The 24,144-nt window shown below is 45.4% G+C and overlaps 2 protein-coding genes across 9 annotated transcripts; both read left to right on the top strand.

The window, feature by feature from the left end:
• The first annotated feature begins 4,562 nt into the window (after positions 1-4,562).
• Positions 4,563-14,563, top strand: LOC117525629 (Fc receptor-like protein 5). Of its 4 annotated transcripts, none has more exons than XM_034187533.1 (9): positions 4,563-4,843; positions 4,916-4,942; positions 5,021-5,350; positions 6,666-6,962; positions 11,168-11,440; positions 11,521-11,844; positions 13,227-13,276; positions 13,356-13,462; positions 13,605-14,563. In XM_034187533.1, exons 1-8 carry the CDS (start codon positions 4,690-4,692, stop codon positions 13,422-13,424), a joined length of 1,524 nt encoding a protein of 507 aa, XP_034043424.1. In that variant the 5' UTR covers positions 4,563-4,689; the 3' UTR covers positions 13,425-13,462; positions 13,605-14,563. The 4 variants fall into 4 exon arrangements, with proteins under 4 accessions (XP_034043424.1, XP_034043422.1, XP_034043423.1 ...); XM_034187531.1 differs by having other exon boundaries at positions 4,564-4,843; positions 13,223-13,276; XM_034187532.1 differs by having other exon boundaries at positions 4,566-4,843; positions 5,021-5,302; positions 13,223-13,276.
• Positions 14,564-16,135: 1,572 nt separating this feature from the next.
• On the top strand, positions 16,136-23,307 carry si:dkey-93h22.7 (Fc receptor-like protein 3). 5 transcript variants are annotated; one of them, XR_004565107.1, is made up of 14 exons: positions 16,136-16,223; positions 16,303-16,329; positions 16,459-16,582; positions 16,653-16,844; positions 17,111-17,238; positions 17,572-17,758; positions 21,343-21,449; positions 21,547-21,822; positions 21,897-22,205; positions 22,288-22,313; positions 22,482-22,509; positions 22,691-22,736; positions 22,867-22,926; positions 23,004-23,044. XR_004565107.1 is itself a non-coding variant. In XM_034187528.1 (14 exons), exons 1-14 carry the CDS (start codon positions 16,193-16,195, stop codon positions 23,176-23,178), a joined length of 1,782 nt encoding a protein of 593 aa, XP_034043419.1. In that variant the 5' UTR covers positions 16,136-16,192; the 3' UTR covers positions 23,179-23,307. The 5 variants fall into 5 exon arrangements, 3 of the variants coding, with proteins under 3 accessions (XP_034043419.1, XP_034043421.1, XP_034043420.1); XR_004565108.1 differs by having other exon boundaries at positions 22,867-22,916; positions 23,004-23,030; XM_034187528.1 differs by having other exon boundaries at positions 22,288-22,389; positions 22,867-22,916; positions 23,004-23,307.
• Positions 23,308-24,144: the final 837 nt, after the last annotated feature.

The following is a 24,144-nucleotide window of genomic DNA, read 5'->3' on the forward strand; positions in this document are numbered from 1 at the left end:
TGGCTCCTGGCTCTGACTACCTGCGTCACTTTGGGAACTCCCCGGCTCTCGGTGTAGAGTGCATCTCAACTACACGCCAGTTAAGTTCCCCCTGTCTCATTGAGATCCTGTTCTAACTCGTTCCCTTTTGTGACTGTGCTATGATAAAGAACTGTGCCAAGAACTCTCCCTAAGAACTGCTCTGATATCAAATAATTGAGAACCCAGCTGTATCAAGTCCTGCTTAATTGGAAATGCATTACAACACACAGCACTTGACATTTGACCTTAGGGTACAACTTATAAACTATGACCAATTACTGAACAGTGAACTTTATTTCTTAAGAGAACTTTAATTCCTGACCCCTGAAGCAACCTGTGTTAAGCCTCTGTTGAACTGTGACTGTTTTTGGGACAGCGTTACGAGTGCCTTTCACTCATTCTGTGTCTTCTTCCTTAGTTCCTGTTTGCTGAGGTGAGCCTTCCACCTGGCCCCGGTCATAGAATCCTTAGTTGACATTATTCCTTCAAGACTGGCTGAGGAAACTGCAGCTCCCTTATGACACCGCCAGAAGGCAGGCCACTCTATATACTGCAGGCATCACAGCATTTCATGTATTTACAATAAATACATTTTTCCTTTTGAACTCTTCTCCGTGTCCAGCTCCCTGCATGTGGGTCTATAGTATGAAATAGTTTGGTTCCACCTGAACCCCTAACCATCTTTGTTACTCGTTATTGCAGTATAAAAGAAGGTTTGAGTGGGCAATGCCTGTATGTTTTTAACAACATTAACCCTGACCCCACACTTAGCCCTAAGATTAGATGAATCTGTGATTCGTTCTGGCAGCTGTCTGGTCAAATTTGTGTTCTTTTGTTTGTGGTACATTTGAATTTTTTAATGTTATGTGTTCTATTATTTTTTGGTGGTTTTTGTTTAATGTCTTATTTTAGTGTGATGGTCATGTGAAGCTCTTTGTGATGCTTGTCTGTGAAAATGGCTTCATAAATAAACTTTACTGACTGAAATCCGTGATCAAAATAAACACATGCCAAAATATTGTACTGTTGACACCCAGGACACAATAACTTCATTAAATCAATAACTGGTATCAACAGATTTAGCAACTGTCTTTAAAATTTGAGAATTACAAAACACACCAGTAAAAACACACAAAAGATGGTCAAATAAATTCCAGCAGTGGGCGGTGCCCTCACATGTCAACACAAATAAATGATTCCGCCACAACTGTTACGTGTCAGCTGATATGCTCTTTATCACGCACCACGTTGGACACCTTGAAGTTGACACGTTTAGGACACCGGCCTTGTTACCCAGCTGAGGACATGGCAGCCCCAAGGACAGGACACACACACACATGTTGGACATCTCATTAAAACAATGACTCACCACCTGTAAAATATTATGACTGATACCTGCTGACCAACTTCAGGCTTCATTACTGTCCTCTGTAACACCAGAGTGACTACCTCCATGCATCCCTGGCTTGGTCCACATGGGAACTGAGTGCCACACCTGAATAAATCAGGGCGGCATCAGGATGCACCTGGCGAGCTCTGGGCGGAGTCAACATCATTAGAGTCCCTTTATTCAGAGAGTGGCGACATGATGAATCACATACATTTGGCAGAAAAGTCTGTAAATTTACAACGGAAAAAGATGAAATTGTACAGTTTACCTTTGATTTGGAGGTGATGATTGTAGAAAGAAAAGCTTGTTGAGGGTCAAATTAATCCAGAATAAAGTATATTCTAGAGATGGAGAACTTTAATACTGTCACACACCTCATCTGCAGAAGCCTAAATCAGGCTTTAAATTCATTAAAAAGCATCATAAGTTGTAAATTTATGTAAATTTGATAGCTTAACTATTTTTAAATTTATTTTTGATAGCACCTGTACCTGGATGTGTTGCTGTAGATGGTTAAATGATTTTTAAAAAATTTTGAAAACATAAAGTGTTCATTCAACTGTTCAGCACAGTTGGTACCAAAACGGTGCCTTGTTCTGAGTTGACGCCACTCTCTGAATGAAGGGACTCTAATTATCAACTGGTCGGACTGGATGAGGAGTCCAATATAAAATTACCAGTTGGCTACAAAACATTTGGATATTTTGTTGGAAGTATTGATCATACGCCCACATTTGGGACAAAATTATTGGACTCTGGTCAGTAAAACCAAACTGCTGGAACTGGATCCTGCAGAGAAGCTTTCCTCTACCCGGCACAGAGAGCAGTCACACCAGTCTCATGATGACGGATCACAAACCCAACAACAAGCCCAACGACGGGCCCAATGACGGACTCAACTACAGACTCAGCGACGGACTCAACGACAGACTCAGTGACGGACCCAACGATGGGCCCAATGATGGACTCAACGACAAACTCAGCGACGGACCCAACGATGGACTCAACGACGGACCCAAGGACAGACTCAACAACAGGCCCAACGACGGACCCAACGACGGTCTCAACGACGAATCCAACGATGGACCCAACGATGGACCCAACAACGGACCCAACAACGGACTCAACGATAGAGCCAAAACACATATATGAGAATTTCAGCACATACTTTGTGATTTAAACAAACAAACCTGACGGCAAGATGTCTGTATCTGTGACCTGTACATACAAATGTTTTTGGAGAGTGAAAAAAATGTGACGGCAGCGTTCCACAGAAAGTGACTGAGTGAGTCACTCGTTCATTCCACTGATTCATTCCACTGAGCTGGAATTATTCACAGAGCAGCTGTTAAACATATAAACCGGCTCCGATCAAAACCAGATCAATAGCCAGATCAATAAGCAGTGATTAATGCTTGATCAGACCCTCGGCAGCTGAAATGTAAATATATTAGCGGTGGATTAACAGCATGGTTTGGACCAGGTCCTGTCTGCTAGCAATAAACAAATCCTTTCGCTTCTGCAAATTTAAATATTAAAAATGGGCCGGTGTTATTCATCTGAACAAAGACAGCAGCACAAAGGATTCTGGGAAAACTGAAAATAACTTGTTCTGTTCTTTGGAAACTTTCATGCTGGTTCTTATGGCGATTTTGTTCAAGTTTTAGTTCTGTTCATAAGTGACGCTGAGTTCAAAATGAAGAAACATGCAGCACTGTGACCGATTCTAACCCACTTCTGGACTCGCTGACGCCACCTAGTGTTGCCCCTCGCTGCATTAACTGTTTTTTGTCATTCCACTGCTGTGACATCACACTAGCACCTTGAGTTCTGTCCCTGAAATGTCTCCTTTCCTGCTCGTCCTCTCAGGAGCCCGGATGAGTTCATGATTGAAGCTTCCCGTGGACGTCTGAATATTCAGCAGGTGTTCTCCGCATCGACCATTTGGGGTTGCATGTGGGCATGTAAGGGGCGGGGCATGAAGTAGATCCACATGCACACCATTCAGTTCAAGTGTGATATATTTAGGCACTCAAGGTCAAGGACCACAGAGGCTGGAAAAGGTCAAGGACACGCCCACATTTCCCCTGACCAAGGACATGCCCACGTTTCACCTGATCAAAGACACGCCCACATTACACCTGACCAAGGACATGTCCACGTTTTACCTGATCAAGGACACGCCCACGTTACGCCTGGCCAAGGACACGCCCACGTTTCACCTGACCAAGGACACGCCCATGTTTCACCTGACCAAGGACACGCCCGCGTTACACCTGACCAAGGACACGCCCACGTTACACCTGACCAAGGACATGCCCACGTTACACCTGACCAAAGACACGCCCGCGTTACACCTGACCAAGGACACGCCCACGTTACACCTGACCAAGGACACGCCCACGTTACACCTGACCAAAGACACGCCTGCGTTACACCTGACCAAGGGCACGCCCACGTTTCACCTGACCAAGGACACGCCCGCGTTTCACCTGACCAAGGATACGCCTGCGTTACACCTAATCAAGATCACGCCCACGTTACACCTGACCAAGGACACGCCCGCGTTTCACCTGACCAAGGATACACCTGCGTTACACCTAATCAAGGACATGCCCGCGTTACACCTGACCAAGGACATGCCCACATTACACCTGACCAAGGACACGCCTGCGTTACACCTGACCAAGGGCACGCCCACGTTTCACCTGACCAAGGACACGCCCACATTACACCTGACCAAGGACACGCCCACGTTACACCTGACCAAAGACACGCCTGCGTTACACCTGACCAAGGACACGCCCGCGTTTCACCTGACCAAGGATACGCCTGCGTTACACCTAATCGAGAACACGCCCATTTTTCACCTGACCAAGGTCACGCCCGCGTTTCACCTGACCAAGGACACGCCCGCGTTTCACCTGACCAAGGACACGCCCGCATTTCACCTGACCAAGGACACGCCCACGTTATACCTGGCCAAGGACACTCCCGCGTTTCACCTGACCAAGGACACGCCCACATTTCACCTGACCAAGGACACATCCACGTTACACCTGACCAAGGACACGCCAGCGTTTCACCTGACCAAGGTCACGCCCACGTTTCACCTGACCAAGGACACGCCCACATTTCACCTGGCTGCAGATAGACAGGTCGGGATGAACCAGTTGTCTGCCTTGGTGGTTTCCATCCAGGACCCAGCGAACCACAGCACCACTTTACGTGCGTCAGAATTGACTTGTTGAAGTGAAGTTGTTATCTGTGCAAAACACATGTTGCGGTCCATTTTACACACACACACACACACACACACACACACACACACACACACACACACACACACACACACACACACACACACACACGGTGAGCTCCTGAAGCCTCGTGAAAACCTCATGAAGACTTTGTGGTTTTTGTCTTTTCTGGGTGAGTCGGTGAAACATTTTGAAGACGTGTCTTCATACAGAATCGTCCTAAACGTGTTCTTGTTTTTTTCAGCTCTGGCAACATTGATCCTGAAGAAATGTGAGTTTGTTGAGCTGTTTGTCTCTGGAGACTAAAATAAAAACCTTGACTGAGCTGATGCTTCCTCTCTGTGTCCAGGTGGATCTATGTCACTTCACCCGGTTCTGACTGGACCCGACATGGCCTTCCTGGGGTCAAAGGTCACTTTCCAGTGTGCTGCACCCGGGTCCTCGCTATCAATCACCTACGAGCTGATCAGGGAAGGTCGTCGCCTGATTGCCAGAGGCCGCGCCCTCCAGGGAGACCAGCCGGTGTCATTTCTCCTGAAGGTCACTGTGACATCAGAAGGGTTGTACTACTGCAGAGCCAAGACCAAAGACCGGACGGGAACCAGCAACCACATTAAACTGCAAGTAGTCAGTGAGTGTCAGAGGGGGCAGAGCCTGTGTGTCAGACCAGGAGCGTCCAGTGAGTGTTTATTAATCTGTCCCGCTCTGTCTCACTGTCACACTTTATTAATCTGTCCCTCTTTGTCTCACTGTGACACCTTATTAATCTGTCCTGCTCTGTCTCACTGCGACACCTCATTAATCTGTCCCGCTCTGTCTCACTGTGACACCTTATTACTCTGTCCCGCACTGTCTCACTGTGACACCATATTAATCTGTCCTATTCTGTCTCACTGTGACACTTTATTGTACTGCCCCACTCTGTCTCACTGTGACACTGTATTTAAACTGTCCCACTGTGACACCTCATTAATCTGTCCCACTCTGTCTCATTGTGACACCTTATTAAACTGTCCCGCTGTCTCACTGTGACACTGTATGAATCTGTCCCACTCTGTCTCACTCTGACACTGTATGAATCTGTCCTGCTCTGTCTCACTGTGACACTGTATGAATCTGTCCCACTCTGTCTCACTGTGACATTGTATGAATCTGTCCCACTCTGTCTCACTCTGACACTGTATGAATCTGTCCTGCTCTGTCTCACTGTGACACTGTATGAATCTGTCCTGCTCTGTCTCACTGTGACACTGTATGAATCTGTCCCACTCTGTCTCACTGTGACACTGTATGAATCTGTCCCACTCTGTCTCACTGTGACACTGTACGAATCTGTCCCACTCTGTCTCACTCTGACACTGTATGAATCTGTCCTGCTCTGTCTCACTGTGACACTGTATGAATCTATCCAACTCTGTCTCACTGTGACACTGTATAAATCTGTCCTGCTCTGTCTCACTGTGACACTGTATGAATCTGTACCACTCTGTCTCACTGTGACACTGTATGAATCTGTCCTGCTCTGTCTCACTGTGACACTGTATTAATCTGTCCCGCTGTGTCTCACTGTGACACCGTATTAATCTGTCCTGCTCTGTATCACTGTGACACTGTATTAATCTGTCCTGCTCTGTGTGTCACTGTGACACCATATTAATCTGTTCTGCTCTGTCTCACTGTGACACCGTATTAATCTGTCCCGCTCTGTCTCACTGTGACACCGTATGAATCTGTCCCGCTCTGTCTCACTGTGACATGTCATTAATCTGTCCTGCTCTGTCTCACTGTGACACCGTATTAATCTGTCCCACTCTGTCTCACTGTGACACTGTATTAATCTGTCCTTATATGTCTCATTGTGGTTTTTAGGTGGTAGAATTCGTTTCATGTTTTTCACCCGATTTCACAAATACAAAAGTCCAACAGGAAGAAAGGTCTTTGGATTCTTTCCTGTTCCCAAATCTGTCCTCTTTCTGTCATTGGCTGATTTCTAGCTCCTGTGTCAGGAACCAGAGTGACCTCTGTGCCCTCCCCCCCTGTCGTATACGAGGGGTCACGCCTCATCCTGAGCTGTGACATCACAAAGGGCTCACATGTGACCTACACCTGGTTTTTCAACAGAAAAGAAGTTTCATCTGAGATGTTCCCCTCCTCCCACTTGAGTGGGAACAAACTTGTGCTGGAAAAGACAACTGCAAAGCATGCTGGGAGATATTCTTGCATGGCTGGATCCTGGCTGAAGGATCTCACGAGGGTTTCCAGTAGCGGAGAGGTCCAGGTGACAGTAAAAGGTAAACATCAACAACCACACCATCAAATGCACAACAACAAGATCACAGGTTTCCTGTAGTGTAGAAAAAAGGTTTGAAGAAGAAGTTCACTTGAGACAGTGTGTACTGGCTCCATTCTATAATATCTGTCACTGCTCTAACAACTGTAGCACAACCAGGAAAAACCAGAACAGTCAAATACACTGATGATATTTACAGCCGCTGGAACTGTAGGAGTCAACACAGGAACGGCAGTCCGCTCAATAACAGGGACTGTGTGACAGACGCCAGCAGGAGGCGCTGTGCATATGGTAGTCAGTAAACCTCACTTTCCACCACCAAAAGATCCTCTGGACTCAGACACCATAGTCCACATGTTTTGGACTTCTGGTCAGAGCGTCTGCCTCCCATGCTGGAGATTGTGAGTTTGTGTCTGCATTGGGTGACGGAGTCGAGAGTATATACACCACGCAGAGGTTCAATCCACGTGGGAACAGGTGGGTGGGTTAACCGAGAACACAAGCAGAGGGTAGAAGCATAACAGGGAAGGCAGTGCACATGGCAACATCATCTGTATAGAAAACCAGATGAACCAGATGAATCATATCTTAGATCTTGTTCTGACTTATGGTATGGAAATTGAAGACTTAACAGTATTCCCTGAAAACTCCCTTCTGTCTGATCATTTCTTAATAACATTTACATTTACTCTGATGGACTACCCAGCAGTGGGGAATAAGTTTCATTACACTAGAAGTCTTTCAGAAAGCGCTGTAACTAGGTTTAAGGATATGATTCCTTCTTTATGTTCTCTAATGCCATATACCAACACAGTGCAGAGTAGCTGCCTAAACTCTGTAAGTGAGATAGAGTATCTCGTCAATAGTTTTACATCCTCATTGAAGACAACTTTGGATGCTGTAGCTCCTCTGAAAAAGAGAGCTTTAAATCAGAAGTGCCTGACTCCGTGGTATAACTCACAAACTCGTAGCTTAAAGCAGATAACTCGTAAGTTGGAGAGGAAATGGCGTCTCACTAATTTAGAAGATCTTCACTTAGCCTGGAAAAAGAGTCGGTTGCTCTATAAAAAAGCCCTCCGTAAAGCTAGGACATCTTACTACTCATCACTAACTGAAGAAAATAAGAACAACCCCAGGTTTCTTTTCAGCACTGTAGCCAGGCTGACAAAGAGTCAGAGCTCTATTGCGCTGAGTATTCCATTAACTTTAACTAGTAATGACTTCATGACTTTTTTTGCTAATAAAATTTTAACTATTAGAGAAAAAATTACTCATAACCATCCCAAAGACGTATCCTTATCTTTGGCTGCTTTCAGTGATGCCGGTATTTGGTTAGACTCTTTCTCTCAGATTGTTCTGTCTGAGTTATTTTCATTAGTTACTTAATCCAAACCATCAACATGTTTATTAGACCCCATTCCTACCAGGCTGCTCAAGGAAGCCCTACCATTATTTAATGCTTCAATCTTAAATATGATCAATCTATCTTTATTAGTTGGCTATGTACCACAGGCTTTTAAGGTGGCAGTAATTAAACCATTACTTAAAAAGCCATCACTTGACCCAGCTATCTTAGCTAATTATAGGCCAATCTCCAACCTTCCTTTTCTCTCAAAAATTCTTGAAAGGGTAGTTGTAATACAGCTAACTGATCATCTGCAGAGGAATGGTCTATTGAAGAGTTTCAGTCAGGTTTTAGAATTCATCATAGTACAGAAACAGCATTAGTGAAGGTTACAAATGATCTTCTTATGGCCTCAGACAGTGGACTCATCTCTGTGCTTGTTCTGTTAGACCTCAGTGCTGCTTTTGATACTGTTGAGCATAAAATTTTATTACAGAGATTAGAGCATGCCATAGGTATTAAAGGCACTGCGCTGCGGTGGTTTGAATCATATTTATCTAATAGATTACAATTTGTTCATGTAAATGGGGAATCTTCTTCACAGACTAAGGTTAATTATGGAGTTCCACAAGGTTCTGTGCTAGGACCAATTTTATTCACTTTATACATGCTTCCCTTAGGCAGTATTATTAGACGGTATTGCTTAAATTTTCATTGTTACGCAGATGATACCCAGCTTTATCTATCCATGAAGCCAGAGGACACACACCAATTAGCTAAACTGCAGGATTGTCTTACAGATATAAAGACATGGATGACCTCTAATTTCCTGCTTTTAAACTCAGATAAAACTGAAGTTATTGTACTTGGCCCCACAAATGTTAGAAACATGGTGTCTAACCAGATCCTTACTCTGGATGGCATTACCCTGACCTCTAGTAATACTGTGAGAAATCTTGGAGTCATTTTTGATCAGGATATGTCATATGTAGGACTGCTTTTTTGCATTTACGCAATATCTCTAAAATTAGAAAGGTCTTGTCTCAGAGTGATGCTGAAAAACTAATTCATGCATTTATTTCCTCTAGGCTGGACTATTGTAATTCATTATTATCAGGTTGTCCTAAAAGTTCCCTGAAAAGCCTTCAGTTAATTCAAAATGCTGCAGCTAGAGTACTGACGGGGACTAGAAGGAGAGAGCATATCTCACCCATATTGGCCTCTCTTCATTGGCTTCCTGTTAATTCTAGAATAGAATTTAAAATTATTCTTCTTACTTATAAGGTTTTGAATAATCAGGTCCCATCTTATCTTAGGGACCTCATAGTACCATATCACCCCAATAGAGCGCTTCGCTCTCAGACTGCAGGCTTACTTGTAGTTCCTAGGGTTTGTAAGAGTAGAATGGGAGACAGAGCCTTCAGCTTTCAGGCTCCTCTCCTGTGGAACCAGCTCCCAATTCAGATCAGGGAGACAGACACCCTCTCTACTTTTAAGATTAGGCTTAAAACTTTCCTTTTTGCTAAAGCTTATAGTTAGGGCTGGATCAGGTGACCCTGAACCATCCCTTAGTTATGCTGCTATAGACTTAGACTGCTGGGGGGTTCCCATGATGCAGTGAGTGTTTCTTTCTCTTTTTGCTCTGTATGCACCACTCTGCATTTAATCATTAGTGATTGATCTCTGCTCCCCTCCACAGCATGTCTTTTTCCTGGTTCTCTCCCTCAGCCCCAACCAGTCCCAGCAGAAGACTGCCCCTCCCTGAGCCTGGTTCTGTTGGAGGTTTCTTCCTGTTAAAAGGGAGTTTTTCCTTCCCACTGTAGCCAAGTGCTTGCTCACAGGGGGTCGTTTTGACCGTTGGGGTTTTTACGTAATTATTGTATGGCCTTGCCTTACAATATAAAGCGCCTTGGGGCAACTGTTTGTTGTGATTTGGCGCTATATAAAAAAATTGATTGATTGATTGAACCTGCAGACGGTCAAAAACACAGTCACCAAACATACCAGGCAGACAGTCCAATAACTGGCAGGTAAAGCTCAAGAAAGGGGGCAGCATTGGTCAGCTGCTAAACGCGTACCACCTGGAAGGAAAAACAAAAGACAGCACAGAAGACAGAAACAAAAGGCAGCCAGGCCCCCCCAGCCATACAACAAATTGATTCCTAAACATAATAATAAATGGCAAATGGAATGCATTTATGTCGCGCTTTTCCATCTGCATCAGACGCTCAAAGCGCTTTACAATAATGCTTCACATTCACCCTGATGTCAGGGTGCTGCCATAAAAGGTGCTCACTACACACCGGGAGCAATAGGGGATTAAAGACCTTGCCCAAGGGCTCTTAGTGATTTTCCGGTCAGGCTGGGATTTGAACCGAGGATCCTCTCAAGCCCAACACTTAACCACTAGACCAGGGGTAGGCAACCTGTTCCAGAAAGAGCCATGAGGGTGCAGGTTTTCTTTGCAGCCACTGACTCCACCAGGTGATTTTACTGATTAATATCACTTTGAGCAGATGGAATCAGTTAATCAGTGAAATCACCTGGTGGAGTCAGTGGTTGCAAAGAAAACCTGCACCCTCATGGCTCTTTCTGGAACAGGTTGCATACCCCTGCACTAGACCATCACCTCCTCAAACAATAGGGTTATGAGGTCTTATCGTGTCTCATTATTTCTCCTGTCTCTCAGGTCTGTCTGAAGAACAGAAAAACAAACAAAATCTCAGATTCTCCTCTTTAAATGTCAAAGATCTCATCGAGTGTGGAAATAAATCTGGGACAAAACAGAAACTGAAGTAAGCTTCTGACGTTTGTCTCTCAAGCTGCAAAGTGAGCAGTGACATTTGTGTTCCCGTCCTCAGCCTACGTGTCCACACCCAGGATCTCCTTCTCCATCTCCAAAGTGGGATCCACTTACTCTGCCAATGTAACCTGCTGGTCATCAACAGGAAGTCCTCCGGTCAACTTCTCCCTGACGCTGGACAACAGGCACGTGGGGTTTGTCTCAGCTGCCGAGTCCCTTGATGCCTGCTTCTCAGTGGACATGGTACCTGGGCAGGACATGGGCCTGGCAAGATGTCACGTGAAGACCGATGTGCAGGAGCTGAAGAGTGAGCCTGTGGTTCTGGAAGTGGGTACGAACTGAAACAAACGCTTGCTGTCGGCACCCGAGTTCCCTTTATGTCTTTTCCTGAACAGTTCTGTCTTTGTCCAGTCCCAGTGGGCGGCTCAGTGAGGGTAGAAGTGGAATACCTCTACACGGCTGAGTCCAAGGTGGCCGGGGCCAGACTCCACTGTCACGTCAGCGCCGGAACCTTCCCATACTTCTCATGGCTCTTCAATGATTCTGTTCTTCCGGCTCTGGAGCACCACATGGAGTCTGTCCACAGTCACTACACCCTTGCTGGCCGCAGAAGAACCCTGATCCTCACAGAGCTGGATCCACACCGGCCCGAGTACTACCGGTGCCAGGTCAGGAACAGCTATGATGACTCCTCCCCATGGCTGAGGAGTGCGGCAGTCAAAGTCCAAGTCGCAGGTGAAACCTGGAAAGGACCAAACCGGTTCATGTTTGAGTCTCTTCTACACATTCCTGTCAACAGTTTGACCGTTTTTCTACGTTTCCTGGGCACCGTGAAGTTCACTGCTCTCAGTTATCAATCACCTACAGATCACTCAGCTCAAAATCAGGATACTTCAAACACCATCAGGCATTATTATTGTATTATTGTTGTTTTTTATAACTGCTGCCCGAGTTTACCAGAAACATTTCTGTGTGATGCATTCAAATGCTGCAGTAAAAAAAAAGGAAAAAGAATAGCATCATTCAGCTCCATCGTAATCATTAACCAGCGAAGGTAAACAGGAAGTGCACTCAAAGAGCGCAGACCTCCACCTGGTTACCACTGGCTACCTACAGGGGCGGAGTTTAAACATGCTTCCAAAGACCTTTGTGACATCATAAGGAAGGCTGTGATTAAAGTGAGAATTCTGAGTTCCACAAGGACCTGTACCGTTCTCTGTGATGATGTCATAAGGACATTTCTTGCAATAATTGGAACGTTAGAATGTTAAAACAATAAAGTTAAAATATTCTGATTTGGCTCAGGATCAGTCCTGTTAGCAAAGTCTGGAGCCTCTCTGCAGAAAAAACAATCGAGCGACCGTCTGACCAACCAAACCACAAAACAAACAAACAGTTTACCAAGCTTGAGTAACTGGAGGGTTCTCTTGAAGAGCGCCTCCATCTGGCAGGATATTGATGTCCGACCGATATTACCTTCACCAACCAACAGAGGGAAAAGATTTTCTCCATCAGCTCTTTGTGTCATCATCAAACAACAATGCTATGAAATGACATAAATTTAAAGACAGATCACCAAAGTCTCGCTCAGTCCAAAGATCAGCTTTCCCCACAACTTCATCACAATCTCTTCCTGAGTTATATCATTTCAAAAACAAAGAAATCTACAATTATTCAGAGTTCTGCCCTCCTCTGTTTGAGGCAATGACTTTAAAGCATTTAACCCATTTTGGATATTTTCTTTTCAGTTTCTCATCCCAGTGTGATTACAGCACAATGCCAAATTCTTCCCACAGTCCCTGAATGCACCACCAGGAAGTTGAACTGCATAGCTTTTCAGATTAAAACTCTGAAATTATTTTTTGACTTGAACATTCTTATTGATAATTTTTACAAAAAGATTTAAATATCAACAGTTTAAATCCGTACTTGAATGAAAGTTAAAAACACATTTGTGGCTTCACGGTTCCAGGTCGCGCACTGTCCAACGTCCAACGAACACATTTACACTTTTATTCACACTAATGTAAATGTCAGAGCAAAGTCTGTGATTTGGTACAATCAGAGATTCTACTAGTAGAATACTCTGACATAAATATTCACTTTCTATCAGACAGAACCCGACCTCTTGACCGCCGTCCACCATCGAGCACTCCAGCACCACCAAGTAACAAAAATCATGACGTGATCATTTCTTTGACCATTTTCTGCCTCGAAGTAATAAATCAGACTTTGCTCTCCTGCAGATGCCGTCACGACCGAGACTGAGGTCATCGCCATCATTTTCTGCTGCTTTCTGCTTCTCGTATTGGTAGTGGGTGTGGCCTGTGCATGCAGGATGCATGACCTCCAGGTATCCGCCTTTTTGTCCTGTGCCGCCATGTGGTTGCCTGTAAACTTCCTGTCTATTTGTACATTTTACTTTGAAGTTACAGCTGGACTCTGATCACATTGTGTCGACTGGAGAAAATCCTGATTGTGTGAATCTGTTTCAGGTCATGAAGCTCAGAAGAGCCAACGAGGGTGCGGCATGAAACCATGCACTGAGATCATCCCCTAAAATCACGCTCTGAGGTCACCCTGTCAGATCACCTTCTGAGATCACCCTGTGAAATCACGCTCTGAGATCACTCTGTGAAAATCACCCTGTGACATCATGCTCTGAGATCACCGTGATATCATACTCAGAGCACCCCATGAAATCACCCCTGAAATCATCCTGTGAAATCACGCTCTGACATCAGCCGGAAAATCACACTCTGAGATCACCCTGTGATATCATACTCAGAGCACCCCATGAAATCACCCCTGAAATCATCCTGTGAAATCACGCTCTGAGATCAGCCAGGAAATCACGCTCTGAGATCACCCTGTGATATCATACTCAGAGCACCCCATGAAATCACCCCTGAAATCATCCTGTGAAATCACGCTCTGACATCAGCCGGGAAATCACGCTCTGAGATCACCCTGTGATATCATACTCAGAGCACCCCATGAAATCACCCCCTGAAATCATCCTGTGAAATCCCACTCGAGATCAGCCGGGAAATCACACTCTGAGATCACCCTGTGTAATCTCCCTGTGAATTCACCCTCTGAGATCATTCCGTGAAATTTCCCTGTGAAATGTTGCTCTGACAGCACCTCATCAAATCACCCTCTGAGATCACCCTGTGAAATCACCCCATGAAAGCTCCCTGTGATATCAGCCCCTGAGATCCCTCTGTGAAATCACCTTGTGAAATTATCCTGTGAAGTCATGCTCTGAGAGCACCTTATCAAATCACCCTCTATGATCAACCATGAATCTCCCTGTGAAATCACCCTCATCATATCACACTCCAAAATCAGTCTATGAATTCAGTGTTCAGCTGAACACAAATGAATTATGTTCTTTAATGACTGCTTGCTTTGTTGTTTTTATTAAAGCAGTAAAAACCATTAAAGCTTATCATCCTGTGTTTGAGTTCAGTGACTCTCCTGAAATGAAAATTAAAATACAAAACTCAAAATCTGAAAATGCAGCAAAATAAACATCAGCAAACAAGAGAAAAATTAAACATGACTTTTCACATATAGGCAGCATAAAATAAGTGATAAAAATGTTTGAAACAAAGTTTTTAAGTAGAATATGATCATTCAGAATTCGCCTGACTTTAGAACAGAATAACACAGTGGTAGCATAGTGCTACTGTAAGTTAGCATGTCGCTAGAGTAAGTTAGCATAGTGCTACTGTAAGTTAGCATTGTGTTACCGTAAGCTAGCATTGCGCTAGAGTAAGTTATCATAGTGCTACTATAAGTTAGCATGGTGCCAAAATAAGTTAGCATAGTGCTACAGTAAGTTAGCATGGTGCCAGAATAAGTTAGCATAGTGCTACTGTAAGTTAGCATGGTGCCAGAATAAGTTAGCATAGTGCTACAATAAGTTAGCATAGTACTACTGTAAGTTAGCATGGTGCTAGAGTAAGTTAGCATAGAGCAACAGTAAGTTAGCATGGTGCTAGACTAAGTTAGCATAGTGCTACTGTAAGTTAGCATGTTGTTGCGGCATGGTACCATAGTGCTACAGTAAGTTAGCATAGTACTACTGTGTTAGCATGGTGCTAGAGTAAGTTAGCATAGTGCTATTGTAAGTTAGCATGCTGCTAGAGTAAGTTAGCATAGTGCTACAGTAAGTTAGCGTGGTGCTAGAGTAAGTTAGCATGGTGCTAGAGTAAGTTAGCATAGTGCTACACTACATTAGCATGGTGCTAGAGTAAGTTAGCATAGTGCTACAGTAAGTTAGCATGGTGCTAGAGTAAGTTAGCATAGTGCTACAGTAAGTTAGCATGGTGCTAGAGTAAGTTAGCGTAGTGTTACTGTACGTTAGCATGACACTAGAGCAAACTAGCATTGTGCTACAGTAAGTTAGCATGATGCTAGAGTAAGTTAGCATAGTGCTACAGTAAGTTAGCATGGTGCTAGAGTAAGTTAGCATAGTGCTACAGTAAGTTAGCGTGGTGCTAGAGTAAGTTAGCATAGTGCTACAGTAAGTTAGCATGGTGCTAGAGTAAGTTAGCGTAGTGTTACTGTACGTTAGCATGACACTAGAGCAAACTAGCATTGTGCTACAGTAAGTTAGCAAAGAAGTCAGTCAGATATGACTTTCTTTTATTCTGTTGGTCTTTAATTTTAAATCCGTGTTGCATCAGGAAAGAAACAGGTCTGTAGTTTGAAAACGCAACTCAAAGGAAAGTAAATCAAACTTTACGACATTTGAACTTCCCTCCATTTAATAATTTATGTTAAAAATTGACCTGACGTGGACGGGAGTGCACAGACTCATTTTTCAGCAGTTGCACTTTTGTGGCAAGTTTTTAAACCATCTGAAGAGTTTAAGTGTAAAAAAGCAGAAACTCGTTGAGGCTGAAAAAACAAGTCCAACATGTGACTCTGCAGAAAGGGCGGAGTCAGTGAAGGTTGTGGATGTGATAAGGCGGAGCAGCAGAGTGAATATCAGGCCAGTGCACGTTTCAAACAGTCACTCCTCCAAACTGCTCCACAAACACACTGGTCTCCTCCTCAAGGACCTCCCAGGATGCCGTGGCTGGTCTTGATGCTCGCTCTGGGTGAGGTCACACTGCACCACCCGCACCGGGTCACCGTGGAACCACTGAATCTCACCCAATGTCTCTTTCCTCTCTGCAGACGTCCTCTTGTGTCCAAAGGATGGCAGTAAGTTGTGTGTGGAGACGTGAGACATTTGTTGTCCGCTGGTTCTGTGCAGAACCGTTGTCGTTGTGCAGAAGTCGTTGTTCTATTTATTATCTTAATCCGTCTCCAGAATGTGATTTTTGGTTTTAGGTTTGATGTTTGTTGGAGCTCCGCGGCTCCGTGGCCCCGTGGTGGCATTGGTCAAGGACGTCGTAGATTTCCAGTGTGAGGTGACGTCATGGACCAACGAGTCCGTCCTCCTGCAGCTCTTTAAGTGTGTTTTCTCTCACGTTAAAGTGCCGCGTTAAAGTGAAACCGCCGAACTAATGAGACAAACTGTCCAGGCAGGAGGACTGGAGCCAGCTGCTGGCTGAGTACACCTCCATGGATGGACAAGTCGGACACTTCCCCATCCTGGTCACAAAGTCCCACCAGGGCAACCTGGTGTGCGAGGCGCGAGTGCAGAACAACTCCAACATCCAGCCCGCCGTCAGCTCCGCCCACCACCTGAAGGTCATAGGTCAGCTGGGTTCAGTGTAAGGTTTAAATGTCTCTGTGTCATTTGTGTTCTCCACCCACACGTCTTTGATGTCGTTTATAATTAAACTTTATTTGATTTGAATATTTCGGGCAGCCTGCTGGACACATATTCAGTGTACACGGTTCCAAAGCAGAAGGTTCCTGGTTCATTGTTATGGTTAGACCAGAAGACAAAGTTAGGACCCAAACGCAGGGAGTCAGGTTAGCGGCAAATAAGAATTTATTGTGTGAACACAAGACAGGAATATTTCACAAATTCCAGGAAGGAGACACCAGAACAAGGAGACGCTGCCGTGACCAGAATGCTGCACACTGGAACCAGAACCAGAACCAGAACCAGAACCAGGACCAGGCAGCCGCAACGGAGCGATGGTGACTGGAATCTTGGAGGTACAAGAAACAGATTGTCAAAAATGCAAAGACAGCAAGTCAGAGAGGAAAAAGAACTAAGGTCAGGTACCAGGCAGGCGGAGCTGAGCTTCTGGTGACTGCAGAGAGGCGGGGCCACGGTTTAAATACAGGTGTAGCTGATTGCTGGCAGGCGTGAAGAATTGGCTCCGTGACATGGCGCCTGCAGGAAGAGGAGGGGAGGGGGAGCACAGCAGACACCTAGGCAGCACAAGGTTCACGACCCCGTGTCCATTCTTCACGGAGAAGGACACCGATGTCGAACTCGTACCTTCAGGCACAGTCAGCGTGTGACATCAGTCTGTTGTCCTGCAGAACCCGTGCGTGATGCAGAGCTGGTGGTCCTGTCGGGTCCAGTGGACATATTTGAGGGGACGACACTGATGCTGTCCTGTAAGGTCACAGCGGGGAATCACCTGGTCTACAGGTGGCTGCTGAACGGTCGCGTCATCGCTCAGTCTCTTCGCCGCCATCCTTCACACGACCAGCTGCTCATCCACAGGTCAGAGGTCATGTCTCTCAGGGTGCTTACGCCCCCGAGTGGACTGAACTGAAACTGCTTCAGGTTTTCAGCTGCTGTGCACAAAGTAGTATTAAATTATTTTATTTCGTCAAACAAAAAACTTTGTCCACAAAGCGTCTCACACACTTTCTGTCCATCTGTCTCTCCGTGTCCCAGAGTCTGCTGGGGACAGACAACATTTGGACAGAAAAAAAAAAAACATCAACGTTAGAGCTCAAATATCAGCTGATAAACATGATTCAGCTATTTGTCCGAGACGCCTGCTGAAGTAGGCGTGAAGAGAATCAAGGGAGGATACAGAGGAACCGGAGACACACGAAACAGAGACAGACGAACCAAAGACAGACGACACGGAGACAGATGAACTGAAGACAAACGAACCGAAGACAGACGAACTGAAGACAGATGAACCAGAGAGAGACAAACTGAAGACAGATTAACTGGAGACAAATGAATTGGAGACAGACGAACAGAAGACAGACAAACTGGAGACAGACAAACCCAAGACAGACGAACAGAAGACAGACGATCCGGAGACAGACGAACTGAAGACAGACGAACAGAAGACAGTAGACCTGGAGACAGACGACCCGAAGACAGACAAACAGAAGACAGACGATCCGGAGACAGATGACCCGAAGACAGACGAACTGAAGACAGATGAACTGAAGACAGATGAACAGAAGACAGACGAACTGGAGACAGACAACCCGAAGACAGACGAACAGAAGACAGACGATCCGGAGACAGACGAACTGAAGAAAGATGAACAGAAGACAGTAGACCTGGGGACAGACAAACCGAAGACAGACGATCCGGAGACAGACAAACCAAAGACAGACAAACAGAAGACAGACGATCCGGAGACAGATGACCCGAAGACAGACGACCCAGAGACAGATGAACTGAAGACAGATGACCCGGAGACAGATGAACTGAAGAAAGATGAACTAAAGACAGACGAACCGGAGACAGGCGAACCGAAAACAGATGACCCGGAGACAGATAAACCAAAGACAGGTGAGCCGAAGACAGACGAACCAAAGACAGGTGAACTGAAGACAGACGACCCGGAGACAGATAAACCAAAGACAGGCGAGCCGAAGACAGATGAACTGAAGACAGGCGACCCGGAGATGGACGTGTAAAGTTTGAGTTTGTCATGATGTTGGCAGTTGTTTTGGTTCTGGACTCTTGTCCACATCCGGGCTCTGAACCTTCTGTGTTTTTATTCACGTCACGTCGGTTTTAATTGGTTGGTTTCATTTACGAGTTTTTTGCTTCTTCACTCTCGGTCCCTTAAGTTGCTTCAGTCTAGGTTTTGTTCTGTTTATTACATTATTTGTGTTCTGCTTCCGTCACAGGTTTTGGTTGTTATTAATCTCCTGGTGTTTCTGATCTGATTAAGTTCCATTCAGCCTGCGTTTGTTTTCAACAGGTATCATTAGTTGTGTCACTTGTCTGTTTTGTTTGGATCACGTGTTTTGTTATCTCTTAATTCTGTCTTTGCCTCCTGTGAGTTCTAGTTTAGTTTTTGCTCTTTATTTTCGCACTCTGCATTAGTTGTCATTAGTTGTTTTTTCCTGTTACTCTTTAGCCACACGTGAGTTCTGTCTTAGTTATTTCCTGGTTCCTGTCACATGAGCACTTCAGTCTGTGGTTTTCAGTTCTCTTCTGTCTCTGTTTGGTTGTGGGTGGGGTCACGTGCACTCAGTTGTTTTGTCTGTCACGCCCACCTGTCTTCCCTGTCTTGTCTGGCCACGCCCCTTCTAGAACCTTCCTCACACCTGCGTCTCCTCGCGCCCTGACCACTCCCCCTCTATTTAAGCCCTCACTGTCTCTCTGTCCTGCCAGTTTGTCGAACTTGTTTCACATCCTTGCATCCTTGTTTCAGTCCTGTTTGCCTCGTGTTTTCGACCTTGCTTGTTATCTCCGACCTCCGCCACGCTGTGATCCTGAACCCTACTTGTTTGCTGACCTATGATTCTGCCTCTTGTCGACCTGTACCGCCACCCCACTGACTGCCTCACTGTGTACCGTACCGTCGCCTGTTATCTCGATAAAGCCTTTTTACCTTTACTCCTTTGCCTGCGAATCTGCATCGTGTGTTCTACTTCCTTCTGTGCCACGTCACACCCCGCCATGACAGTTCTGTCACACATGGAAAATATACAAACATTGACATGAACAGGTCAAACGCCACAACGGCAGGAACCGAACTCCAGAACATCAGCGAGCCTCCGACAGAATCCAGGGAGGATGGACGCGTGGACAGATGGATGAATGGATGGATGGGTGAATGGACAGATAGAAGGATGAAGGGACACATGGACAGATAGAAGGATGAATAGACACAAGGACAGATGGACAGATGAATGGACACAAGGACAGATAGAAGGATGAAGGGACACATGGACAAATGGACGGCTAGAAGGATGAATGGACACAAGGACAGATGGACAGGTGGAAGGATGAATGGACACAAGGACAGATGGACAGATGGAAGGATGAATGGAAACAAGGACAGATGGACAAATAGAAGGATGAAGGGACACATGGACAGATAGAAGGATGAAGTGACACATGGACAGATGGACAGATAGAAGGATGAATGGACACAAGGACAGATGGACAGATGGAAGGGTGAATGAACACAAGGACAGATGGACAGATAGAAGGATGAAGGGACACATGGACAGATAGAAGGATGAATGGACACAAGGACACATGGATAGATAGAAGGATGAAGGGACACATGGACAGATAGAAGGATGAATGGACACAAGGACAGATGGACACATAGAAGGATGAAGGGACACAAGGACAGATGGACACATAGAAGGATGAAGGGACACATGGACAGATAGAAGAATGAATGGACACAAGGACAGATGGACAGATGAATGGACATAAGGACAGATAGAAGGATGAAGGGACACATGGACAAATGGACAGATAGAAGGATGAATGGACACAAGGACAGATGGACAGATGGAAGGATGAATGGACACAAGGACAGATGGACAAATAGAAGGATGAAGGGACACATGGACAGATAGAAGAATGAAGTGACACATGGACAGATGGACAGATAGAAGGATGAATGGACACAAGGACAGATGGAAGGATGAATGAACACAAGGACAGATGGACAGATAGAAGGATGAATGGACACAAGGACAGATGGACAAATAGAAGGATGAAGGGACACATGGACAGATAGAAGGATGAAGTGATACATGGACAGATGGACAGATAGAAGGATGAATGGACACAAGGACAGATGGACAGATGGAAGGATGAATGAACACAAGGACAGATGGACAGATAGAAGGATGAAGGGACACATGGACAGATAGAAGGATGAATGAACACAAGGACACATGGATAGATAGAAGGATGAAGGGACACATGGACAGATAGAAGGATGAATGAATGGACTGAAGAAGGGCTGAATGGACAGAATGCGCAGTTTCTTTTTGATGTATATTTTTCTAAAACAAATGTCCTGTCTGAGAAGTCCAACATCTTTGAGCTGACTCATAATTTTCTGTCTTCATCAGAACCGTCTCTGAGGACAGCGGCTCCTACGTGTGTGTCGTGAGCAACCAGTTCAACGAGACACACGTCTTCACTGCCAACAGCTCCGACATCATCATCACAGTCAAGGGTGAGCATCATCATCACCATGACGACCAAGTGGTCCAGCTGTTGTGATAGAGTTCAGATACGGGTTCTGATCCACTAAACCTCCTCTGTCCCCTCAGACTTGGTATCAAATCCTGATATTGACTTCAACATTGTCTTCATAGAGAACTCGGATATGTATTTAGCCCAGGTCAGGTGTCAGTCAGGCAGAGGGACTCCGCCCATCGCCTTCTCACTCTACAACCGGACCAACCTGGTCCACAATGTGACAGTCGACGAGCCAAAGGCAACATTCATGGTGCCGGTGAAACCGGGCCAACACTCAGGATTGTTCCAGTGCCGTGCAAACAATGGAGGCCAGGTTGTGTCCAGTCGATGGCTCACCTTAGACGTCGGTACGTCCACCACTGAAAGTTCTGACGGTTCTCCTGTGACACCTGGTGACTTTGCTGTCTGTCCTCTAAACCAGACCCAGTCAGCGGACCTGTGACACTTCGTTATGACTATGACATCGGAGAAGACTTTGCTGTGATTGGCCTGAGGTTGTACTGCAACGTGGCAAAGGGTTCACATCCCCGGTACCAGTGGTTCTTCAACGGTACCCTCCTGCAAGGCCGAGGTAGCTTCTTCTGGGTGGTGGACGGACCTGCAGACGGGTCAGTGCTGCTGCTGTCTGTAGGGGACAACAGCACGGGAACGTACCAATGCAAGGTGTCCGATGGTCTCAACAGCGCCGCCGCCGCCATCAGCAGCCGCGAACAATATCTGGACAAACAAGGTACAGTGCTCCTCCCTTTGGCGTGTGTTAGCAGGAACTTCAGCACCTGATTCAGTTCTGCTTCGTCTTCCTGCGACTTCAGGACTCAACCAACTTCCTGTGTCCGTGGTAGGCGTGGTCTTCGGAAGTTTCACCTTCCTGGTTTGTTTGGTGTGGATTTGTTGTTGGGTTTCTGTTTTGTTCAGTAAGTTCCACACGGCTCCTCTGCTGAATGGCTGTGGCTCCACCTCCTCCTTCTTCTTCACACCTTTAAAATAACCTTTAATCTTCTTTCAGGGCGATGGCGAACCGGACCAACACCTGGGTGAGTTCTTTCCCACTTTAGACTTTTAAAATGAATTCACACGTTCATCACCTGCCCGTGAGGTCAGCAGAGGTACTGCAGCTTCTCTTTAATGTCACTAAAAACTTATTAAAACACTCAATAAATGTTCTCATTAAAAAAATGCAGATGTGTTATAAATGTCCATTTTCTGTGGTCTCAGGTTGGACATGAAGATGGACAACATGGAGTCTACTGAGGACGAGCTGGTCAGTCCACAGTACATAAAGTACACGGAGTACACGAAGTACATGAAGTAGATGATGTGATGCGTTCACTTCCCAGTAAAACACACGGCTGTCAGATGTGTTTGAGGTCTTTCGATGGTGTCTCTTGTAGGACGTGTCCACGTTTGCAGACGACGTTGAGGAGCTGATGGACTGGATCAGGTCTGATCAGGTCTGATCAATTTCATTCAATTAACCAACCCATCAATCACACGAATCCACACTGAGATGTTGCCATGTTTGTCTCAGGTGTCCTACGCCTCCGAAGAGGAAACATAAAGATGAAGAAGACGTCCAACCTGCCGTCACATCATTTAACTCACTAACTCTGACTAACTCATCACCAAACCACTGCCGCGCCATCAGTAGTGGATCTGTTTCATTTATGGCAACATTTTCTAAATGTTTCAGACATTTTCAATGAAGCTTCTTAATAAAACACAGTAATAATAATAAAAAAAAAGAATCTGACCATTTACCCTGAAAAATATTGAAATAAGAAAAGACATTAAATACATAAGAATAATATCATTTTATGATGTATTAATGAACAGCCAGATGTCATTTGAACTTTAATCTGAACATTTCTATGACGTAGTAAACTAAACTGTGGGTATATCAGTGTGACGTACTGTTCTCATATAAATACATAAAGTGATGGTCGTCATGACAACACTTTTGTTATGTGTCGGACGCAGCTCGGAGAACCGACCAGCGTTTGAAGGACCCAGTATGAAATAAGCAGAGCACGGTACAAAGGCTAACTGAATTTAATACATAACAGTGATCATAATAATAATAACAGGTGCGGTCTGGCGTGGTGCGCTCCCAGCAGCGCTAATGGTCCGGAGCCAGAAGCTGTTTCGGACCCAAGGACCCCGCCGACACCCCCCAGGTGGCCGCAACAACCGAGTCTGTGAAAGAAGGAACCATTATGTGAGTCCACACTCTACACACAGAACACTTAAAAGGTGTACAAACAGCAAACACTTCCTGGCTTGATTACTGATCAGCTTCCAACCTGCAGGCATGGAACATCCCGTTCACAAATCACCACCGCAGTGGAAGCTGATACATGACTAACATACAGCTCAATACAATAAGGTGTGAGGGACACCACATTTACTGACTGTATAACTGTTAGTCACAAAATCCAACGTACCTCAGGAAGTGTGCTGACGAGCGTGAGACCTCACCCTCTCCTCTTTCACAGACCGTGCATCAAACCTGGACATTCTCAGCGTCCGCTGCTGATGAGATGGCTCCCAAGACGACGATCTCACCCGTCTGGTCACAAGGTCGAGTCTCTGGCAAATGCACACTGTGCACTTCAGTCTTAAATGCCAACATACTCCAATCCCTCCAGATGCACCTCAGCTGTGAGTCCTGA

Source organism: Thalassophryne amazonica, chromosome 15 (genome assembly GCF_902500255.1).
Source record: "Thalassophryne amazonica chromosome 15, fThaAma1.1, whole genome shotgun sequence".
Lineage (NCBI taxonomy): Eukaryota > Metazoa > Chordata > Actinopteri > Batrachoidiformes > Batrachoididae > Thalassophryne > Thalassophryne amazonica.